Source organism: Nyctereutes procyonoides, unplaced genomic scaffold, assembly GCF_905146905.1.
Source record: "Nyctereutes procyonoides isolate TBG_1078 unplaced genomic scaffold, NYPRO_anot_genome, whole genome shotgun sequence".
Lineage (NCBI taxonomy): Eukaryota > Metazoa > Chordata > Mammalia > Carnivora > Canidae > Nyctereutes > Nyctereutes procyonoides.
This window is the reverse complement of record NW_026575125.1, coordinates 89,607,229-89,616,855: the sequence shown is the minus strand read 5'-3', so window position 1 is coordinate 89,616,855 and position 9,627 is coordinate 89,607,229. Positions and strand designations below refer to the sequence as shown.

Here is a 9,627-nt window from a genome sequence, read left to right as displayed (position 1 = left end):
TAGATCATAACCTCCATGAGGGCAAGGACCTTGTCCGCTTCATGTACACTGTGTCCAGAGGGCCTAGCAGTTGTTAAATCGATGCGCGAAACCCAGTCTTCTTACTGTATTCCACTTTTTGCTTGCTTCCATGTGTGTGACACTACCTAGGTCCTACCTTCAACCTGCAATCTCTCTGTGACCTATTCTACCTCCAACCTATTCTTGACCAACTAATATCTTCTCCCCTCCTTCAGAACTTAACTCAAAACTCATTACTAGCTTCTCTCACCTATGATGACCCCTTTCTTTTATTTTTTTCAAGTAGGCTTCACACCTGGTGTGGAGCCCAACATAGGGCTTGAACTCATGACCCTGAGATCAAGACCTGAGCTGAGATCAAGAATAAGACAGACACTCAGCAAGCTGAGCCACCCAGGTGCCCCTATGATGATCCCTTTAATCCTTGATTCAGTAGGTATACAGGGAGCCCCTTGGTGGTCTTATTAGACAGACAGTTGTTACCACATTATCATGTCTTCGCTTGTATTTGCTTTGTAATCAGAGTCCTTTCCTATGTAGGGATGTTTTGTCCTTAAGACTGTGCTTCTCCTGGGTTAATATTGTATCACATGTCTTTCTAATCCTCCTAAAGTACTTAGTCCAGTTTAGTGTACTCTGCCAGTCATAAAGCAGAAAAGCAGAACACTCCTTTCATACCCCTGAGAAAATGAAAATAAGCTGGAAGTTTATTTCAGGAACAAAACTAGAGTTTTGTTTTAAGTTAATTAATTATTATTTTTTTAGTAATCTCTATACCCACCGTGGGGCTTGAATTCATGACTCTGAGATCAAGAGTTGCATGGTATTCCAACTGAGCCAGCCAGGTGCCCCCAAAACTAGAGTTTTAAGAGTTGTCCTGAAATTAGAAAAAACGAGGCATTCCTTTTCCCCAATTAACTTTATTGAAAAAGCCAAAACTACAGCTCAGAAAACATTCCTGTGTGTGATAGTAGCTGGAGCGTGGCTGTCCCTCTCATATATGCGTTGAAGAATACGCAGAAGATATTAATGTGGTGTAAGTAACCTGAGTTAGGATTTTAGATCTAGTATAAAAACGTATTTTTTTTCCTGCAGATTTCAGAACTTTAAAAAACCTGTTCACTGAAAGGAAAATGAAGAGTTAATAAATATGGCTATCCGCTGTGGGTAAAGAATGTGCCACCCTCCCAACTGTAACAGATTGGGCTACAGATGAGATCTTCCTGTGTGTATTAACTGCTATTCCTCTGCTATCACTTACCTTAGGTAACAAATGACCAAACAACATTTTTCTTTGGAAAATAAATTTAACATGGAAAAATACTTTCAACATACTGAAAGCCCGTGTGTGTGTGTGTGTGTGTGTGTAAATTAAAAATTTAATATTATTGTTTTTCAATGCATAGATAAGTATTTGAAAGTATGGTTATATAAACTTGACATGGAGTTCTCAAGGTGGAACAATCCAAAGTTTGATTTTTAAAGCATCGAGTAGAGATGATTAGCCTGAAGTATTTCTGTTCAGTTCCATTTCTCTTTTTGATATGTGTGTCAAATGTTCTATTTGATCCTTTCTAGGCAATTGGGACATCTTGTGAGAATAACTTAAGTTGACTAAATAATTTATTTTCAGGGTAGGGCTTGCAAAGCACGTTAAAAAGGCAGAGAATTCGGGCCACTTCAACTGTACATGACTTCAATTGGAAGAAGGTCTTTGGGGGCATTAATTAAGTGGTCAGGGTAAAAACTGCCTTCCTGAAAAAAGATTGAGATGCTTCAAATTTAAATACAGAAGGGTGGTTCTACGATGACAGTGATGACTTTTAAATGTTAAATGCTTTAAATCAGTTTCTGATAAGGCATAATTTGCACTATAGTGTATGCACTCAGAACTCCTCAAAGATTAGGGCTTTCAGAACAACTGTGTTAGGAGGACTTGGGTCAAATGGAGCAAAACTAGGCCAGTGTGGGTTAGTGCGAGCTGTGACCATGTGGCTGAGCTCATGATGTGGTATTTGCTCAGCCATTTCTTTTTTTTTTTAAGATTTTATTTATTTATTCATGAGAGACACAGAGAGAGAGGCAGAGACATAGGCAGAGGGAGAAGCAGGCTCCATGCAGGGAGCCTGATGTGGGACTTGATCCCAGGACTCCAGGATCATGCCCTGGGCCAAAGGCAGGCGCTAAACCGCTGAGCCACCCAGGGATCCTGCTCAGCCACTTCAACTGCATGTCACTTTGAGGTCATGGCGATGCCCTTTCTTTGGCGTCCTGTGAGTTGCACATTTACAGAGTGTAAATTGCACATTTCGTGAATGAAGGCTAGATTTTATTATAAAATCTGGTGGAATGCCACCACGAAACAGTCCTGTTGGGAAGCTTCCCCGTGGCACAGGTGTGTACCAGGTCATCAGCTTGGAGCTTGGAGCTGGTATGTGGCTGAATCTTCTCATTTCCAAGAGCAGCAGATGGGTATATCCTCTTGTCACTCCATGCACATAGGATTATGAGGCTACATTTTTGTATGATTGTAACATGCCCTAACTGTGCTTCTTGTTCCATTTAGTTTTAAAGGGTTGGTTTTTTAGACTTTAGCTGTCCAGTTTTGAAAAACTTTTTAAATTCCCGTAATTCCTGGGGCTTCAAACTCTGATCCACTCCTGGGGTCAATTTATAGCTCAGAGGAGACACAATGTAACCATTTTGGTAAAGACAGATTCTCTTGCAGAACTCAAAGGTGCCAAACATAACTCCAAAATATGGAACTATCTGTTTAAAAAGAAATGAAAATCATGTTGAAATCTTAAAAAGATAACTGTCAGTGCATCTGCACTCAATCTGGACCATGGTAAAGAAGGCAAAGGCTGTGGACAATTCTTTTTGGCATCAGGGAAGATGGCAGAATGAAAGCTGGCACAGTGTGGGTGGGGGAGAGGAAGGGCAGAGGTTAAAGGGCATGCATGGCCAGGATGAATATGCCTGTAGACAATCTGATACTTGTGTAAGGTTAGTCCAAAGTTCTTAACCTTTTTTTTTTTTTTGTGGGGAGGGAGGTTGGGTCATGAAATTCTTTGGGAATGTGATGAAAGCTATGGATCCTCTCCCCAGAGAGATGCACATAGGCACATAACTACACGTTTCTGCATACAATGTTGGGCTGGGGAATTAGGTTCCCCTTAGGAGTCCATGAGCCCCCATGTCAGGAACCTCTACACTAAATGCTCAGTTCCTCTGGGATGGGGTGTCAAATGCCCCACCACTGCACAGGGTCCCCCTGTCTCAGGGCTGACCCCCAGCCTGCACTCATGGGCCTTGTGCCTCCATCAGTGCTAGACGGGGTGTCTACAGGCCACCTGTAGGGGAGTGGCAAGGGAACAGGCTAGCATTGGAAGCAAGAGACTGACCACCCTTCTCACCTTCAGCAAGTTGGCTGTCAGTCCATTCCAGAGGGCCAGGACTCCTTGGGCTTTGACTATCTGCCGGAAGCAGTCCACTGCTCCTGAGAAATGGACATCCACTCCTCCGTGGTGGGGAAGGTGTGGGCTCTGAGCCTGGCAGGAAACATAGAAGATGGGACATAGTGATTTTGTCACCAGGAAATAAATGTTCTAGTCCAAGAAGCCAGGGACTCGAGTCTGGGATCTGCTTGCTGTGTACCTGGCCCAGATGGTGGCCAAGAATGGCTGCCACAGGGCGCTTGCTTAATGGGCTCAGAATGAATATTACCACACAGTGAAGTCACGACACTCCGTTCACATATTTGTGGCCTGTTTTGCTTGGAAGGAAGCAATCATTCAGGACAGACTAAGCTTCATACTTAAAGTTGGTTCCCAAACTATGCCCCCCTGGACGTGATAAACATTCTCCTTCGCCCTTAACCTTTTTAAAGGGCCCTTGCCCCAGGTCTCCTTTTCTTAACTGATGCCTCCTCTGTGAAGCTCTCAAAAGTGGGCTGCTCATTTCCCCACACCACAGGATGTCCCATGGTGAAGAGCAGAGTGACAGCAGCATTCTTCTAGCTTCCTCTTGCTGTCCCCTGACTCCTGACTCCTTCACGCTCATGCCAGAATTCTCCGCTGTGGCTCACGGCCCTCAGCCGCACTCCTTGTTGCTGCCATGTGACTCTGGGCCCATACCTAACCCTCCAGATCCTCAGTTTCCTTCAACCTGCTTCATGGGGCTGTTGTGAGAATTCAATGAGATATGCATGTAAAGCGATCAGCAGTGTCAGGCACATGGTAGGGACCAGTAAGTATGAGCTAGCATTGCTATTACTATTACGTAGATAGTATGCCAAATCGGGGTGCCTGGGTGGCTCACTTGGTGAAGCGTCTGCCTTCGGCTCAGGTCATGATCTCAGGGTCCTGGGATTGAGCCCTCATGTCTGGCTCCCTGCTGAGTGAGATATCTGCTTCTCCCTCTCCCTTTGCCGCTCCCCCTGCTTCTGTGCTCTCTCTCTCTCTCTCAAATAAATAAAATAAAATCTTAAAAAATTCAGTATGATAAATAGCAACACAATACCTTACCTAAAGGACTAGTCCTCCACACCCACCTCTGAAATCTTGCAATTCAGAACCTCTGGGACCACAGCATCCTCATCCACCGGCTCCCTCCCTTGCTAGTTCCTGTTTTTCATTAAGGTTAGATCATTAAGCCCCCAGGCACTTGCCTCCTCATGTATCCCCCAGGGCACCAGTTCCCTGCTGGCTTCAGTGGCTTCCTTTTCCAATCCTAGCTGTTTTTTGTGCTCCTACCCTCCAAATCCTTTCCCCTGGTCCTTAAGTTGCTCTCACCCACACATGCCTTCTCCCCCAAGCCACTGAAGACAAATCCACAACAGGGCAGATGGGCACCACTAAAGTTTCAAAGTTGCCAACCTATGCTGGGCCTTCATACTGTGAACTAAACCTTCAAAGCTTCCTTGCCTGTTCTTCAGGGTGGCTCCACCAAACCTTCCCACACCCCTTGATGCCCAGCACCCCACACCCGTTCCTCTGCTCTAGGTAGGTGACCTGGTCTCCTGGTTCATAGAGAAAACAGATTGTACAGGGACACAACTTTTGCTTCTTTGCATAAATATCTTTTCTTCCCACCTGTGCCCTGGACTTCATACCTTTGTCTTTTTGTTTTTTGTTTTTTTTTTAGATTTTATTTATTTGAGAGAGAGAAAGACAGACAGGCAGGCAGACAGACACAGAGCATGAGCAGGAGGAGGAGGCAGAGAGAAAGGGAGAAGTAGACTCTCCACTGCGAAGGAAGCATGATGTGGGACTTGATCCCAGAACCCCGAGGTGATGACCTGAACTGAAGGTAGACGCCTGCCTAATCGACTGAGCCACCCAGGTGCCTGATCTCATACCTTTGAACTCCTCTTGGGCATTCTTCCCTAGAGACCTGACTTTTCTCCTTAGCAAATGCATAAACACAAGTCCCTCTCATTTACAAACAACTCCTGCCTCCAATCTTTGTCCTTTAGATACAGTCCAACCTCTCATTCCCACATTAATATATAGTAAAATTATCTTCTTGCAGGGTAGAGTTCTAGGAGTTTTAACACACATATAGTTGTGTGACCACCATCAAAATCAGGACACAGAATTGCTCCTTCTGCCCCCACAGTTCTCATGAACTGCCCCTTTGCTGTCAAGGCCTCCCCCATCCCCAGCCCTGGGAAGCCACTGGTCTCTTCTCTGTCCCTATCATTTTGCCTTTTGAGACTATCATCTAAATGGAAGCATATAGCATGTGACCTTTTGAGACTGGCTTCTTCAAGTGGTTTTTTGAAAGTCTTATTTATTTAATTGATCTTTACACCCCATGTGGGGCTTGAACTCCCAATCCTGAGATCAAGAGTCACACGCTTTTCTGACTGAGCCAGCCAGGCCCCCTTGAGACTGGCTACCTTCACTCAGCACGTTTCTGAGATTCATCCATGTTGTGGTCATCAATAGTTTCTTCCTTTTTATTGCTGAGTAGTATTCTGTTGTGTGGCCGTAGCACCGTGTGTTTGGCCACTCATCTGGTAATGGACATCCATTCCCCTTATTGTTTGCACTTCTTCTTGAAACAACAGTAGACTCTGGCTGACTCCACTTCCGCCCTCCCCACTCACTGCTCTACTCAATACAGTCTGGCATCTGTGCCCATTACTCTGCTTGCTGTTTCCAGCCAGGCCTGCATTATTTCCCTGACTTTCTTTTTTTTCCAGAGCACTCACTGCCTTGTAAGATTTGGTATTATTTACTCATTTCTTTTCTTATTTGTCTGCTCCTCCCAACTAGAATTTTAGCTCTCTGGGAGAGGGGATGATTGAGTGTTTGGTTCACTACGTGTATTTCAGTCTCCTTGACACATAGCAAATGTTCAAGGAATATTTGAATAAATGAAATATATTCACTTAGGGCCTCTTACCTGCCACATTCAGTAGATGTTTTTTTGCGGATATTTTCGTATTGGATTTTTGGGGCAGTGTTTGGCACGAATAACCAGTGACTTTTTGTCCTCCTCAATTTATACAACTTCTCTAGGAAATGCTAGATAGCCATAGCTTTAGATACCATCTACAGTTAGATGACTTCCAGGTCTTTCTCTTTGGCCCTGACCTCCCACCCTGAGTTCCATAATCAAGCATCCAGTTGCCTACTGGACATCTCCACCTGGATAGCACACAGGTTCTCAACACTTGACACACCTAGAACTCATTGTTGCCTTTCACCTTGACCACATCAAATTTATGCTTTCTTCTGTATTTCTATCCAGCTAGCTAGCTAGCTCCATGCCCAGCATGGAGCCCAGTGTGGGGCTCAAACTCATGACCATGAGATTAACCCAGAGCCAAGGTCAAGAATCAGACACTTAACTGACTGAGCCACCCAGGCACCCCTCTTCTGTATTTACCTCAGTAAATGGCACCACTGTTCAACGTGCTACCCCAGGCCAGGGACTTGGGATTTGCTCACTTTCACTGCCCTAGCCAATCAATCATCAAGTACAATGTTTTTTTTTAAAGATTTTATTTATTTATTCATTCATGAGAGATACACAGAGAAACAGAGACACAGGCAGAGGGAGAAGCAGGCTCCATGCAGGGAGCCCGATGTGGGACTTGATCCTGGGATTCCAGGATCACGCCCTGGGCCAAAGGCAAGCGCTAAACCGCTGAGCCACCCAGGGATCCCAAGTACAATCAATGTTATCTTTTAGGGGTACCTGGGTAGCTCAGTCAGTTGGGCATCTGCCTTTGGCTCAGGTCGTGATCCCAGCGTCCTGGGATCGAGCCCCACATCAGGCTCCCTGCTCAGGAGGGAGTCTGCTTCTCCCTCTCCCTGCTTGTGTGCTCTGGCTCCTTCTCTCTCTCTCCCTCTCAAATAAATAAATAAAATCTTAAAAATAAATTTCATCTTCTAAATACAGTACTTCTCAGATCCATTCCTTTTTCTACATTCTCAGCTGCCACTCTCTTAGTTCAGGCTACCACTATCTCATGCATCTCATGCATGGATCACTGCAGCAGTCTCTTCCTGGCCTCCTGGACCCACTCCTGACCTTTCCAGTGCATTCAGAATGCATTTCTAATATTTCAGTAGGGACCACTGACCCCTTCACTGACTTTTCTACCACCTATAGGATAAAATCCAAGTTCCTTAGAATGACATACAAAGCCCTTAAATGACTTTTCCTAGCATTAAAAGCATTGTTCACCCCCTGCACTCCTTTGTAATATTTCTGTACTTCTATTAGCTCCCATTATCCCCTATGAAGACTTTTCATTTATTCAAATGTTTACTGAGCACCTACTATGTGCCAGGCACTGAGGATAGAGCAGTGAACCAAACAGGCAAAAGTCCCTGTTCCCCACAGAGCTGAAATTCTAGTTTTTGGGGGGGAACAGACAAAATAAATAATGATACCAAATATTAAAAGGCAGTGAATGCTCTGAAGAAAATAAAGGCAGGGAAAACATACAGGGAGTACCTTGAGAGTGTTGAAGCCTTTATTAGGGTGGTCAGGGAATACTCAGCAAGAAGATGACATTTGAGTAAAGAGCCGAAGGAAGAGAATTGTATAGTTATCTGCAAGGGTCCTGGGGCAGGAACATGCCTGGGGTGTTAGACAAAAAGGAGGCCAATGTGTTGGGAATGGAATGAACAAAAGAGAGAGTAATCAGACATGGCACCAGAAAAGTAACTGGCGACTAGATCATGACCGGATTACGATTGCATCACGACTGGATCCCATAAGGTTGGTAGGCCATTGTAAGTATTTCGATTTAATGAGTGAGAATGGGAGATGCTGCTGGGTTCTCAATAGAAGAGTGACATAGCCTAGTTAATATTTTAATAGGATCACTTTGGCTGCTGTGTTGAGAAGATTCAAGGTTGGGGTAAGGGGTAGAAGGATTGAGGGAGACTGGTTAGGAGATTATAAGCAGGGTTAGATGACTTCAAAGTTTCTGGAGTCAGTGGGGGTTGATGACTCCTGAGCAACTGGTAGATGGAAGCACCACCATTAACCAAGATGGGAAAAACTGGGAGAAGCAGGGTTTTCTTGGGAGGGTGTGTGGAGACATCAGGAGCTCAATTGTGTGATACCTCTGACATCTAAATGGAGATAGGGAGTTGGTTACACAAGTGTGCAGCTCAGAAGAGAGGGTCAGAACTAGATGGTATTGAAATCCAGGAGACTAGATGATACCACTCAGGGCTCAAACTTGGGGATACCCTGACATTCAGAAGCCAAAGAAAAGAGGAAGACTGGCAAAGAAGACTGAGAAGGAGCAGTCAGCTTTTAGAAGGGAAACTAGGCAAGGTGATATCTCGGAAGCCAATACAGGCACTGAGTGTATCACAGGGAGTGGTGAGCCCTTGATGGCCACAGAAGATGACGACTGAGTCTGACCATTGGATTTAGTGACAATGGAGGTCACCATTTTTACCTTAAGAAGAGAAGTTTCTATTGAGTAGTGAGGGCAAAAGTCTGATTGGAATGATTCAAGAGAGATCACAAGAGAATGGCTGGAGATGGTGAACATGGACAGATCTTTCCAGGCGGTCCCTTTCATACTGTACTGTAACCATATCTGATCCACATGCCTGTTTTTCCCAGGGGGCTGTGCACTCTATAAGGACTGGTCTTATTCATTTCTGTATTTCTGGTGCCTTCCCTAGCAGCTGGCACATGGCCGGTGCTCGGCGAACGGTTTGCTGAATAAATGCCTGAAATGCTCAGTACAGGAGTGGTCTGGAATTTTAAAAGCATTTTGACATAATGTTCCGCACAAACTATAAAAATGGTGGGTCAAAAGCTATACGATATAGAATCCTTTTAGAAAACAAGGATCAGGGCAGCCCGGGTGGCTCAGCGGTTTGGCGCCTGCCTTCAGCCCAGGGCCTGATCCTGGAGACCCGGGATCAAGTCCCACATCAGGCTCCTTGCGTAGAGTCTGCTTCTCCCTCTGCCTGTGTCTCTGCCTCTCTGTCTCTTTCTGTGTCTCTCATGAATAAATAAAATCTTAAAAAAAAGAAAACAAGGATCAAATTTCACATTATTTCTTCTCTCGTCGCAACAACAGTGTGTAGTTCTCTTTTGCTAAGAAATGATGGCATC

At 44.8% G+C, this 9,627-nt stretch overlaps 1 protein-coding gene across 1 annotated transcript in view; it reads right to left on the bottom strand.

Moving 5' to 3' along the window:
• Positions 1–427: 427 nt before the first annotated feature.
• SLC25A43 (solute carrier family 25 member 43) overlaps positions 428–9,627 on the bottom strand; it is a 40,696-nt gene continuing 31,496 nt past the window's right edge. Inside the window, exons 4-5 of the mRNA XM_055338260.1 lie at positions 3,438–3,572; positions 428–2,790 (exon numbers count right to left, since the gene is read on the bottom strand). Coding sequence (XP_055194235.1) covers positions 2,590–2,790; positions 3,438–3,572 — 336 coding nt within the window. The 3' untranslated portion in view covers positions 428–2,589. The remainder of the gene's footprint in view (positions 2,791–3,437; positions 3,573–9,627) is intronic.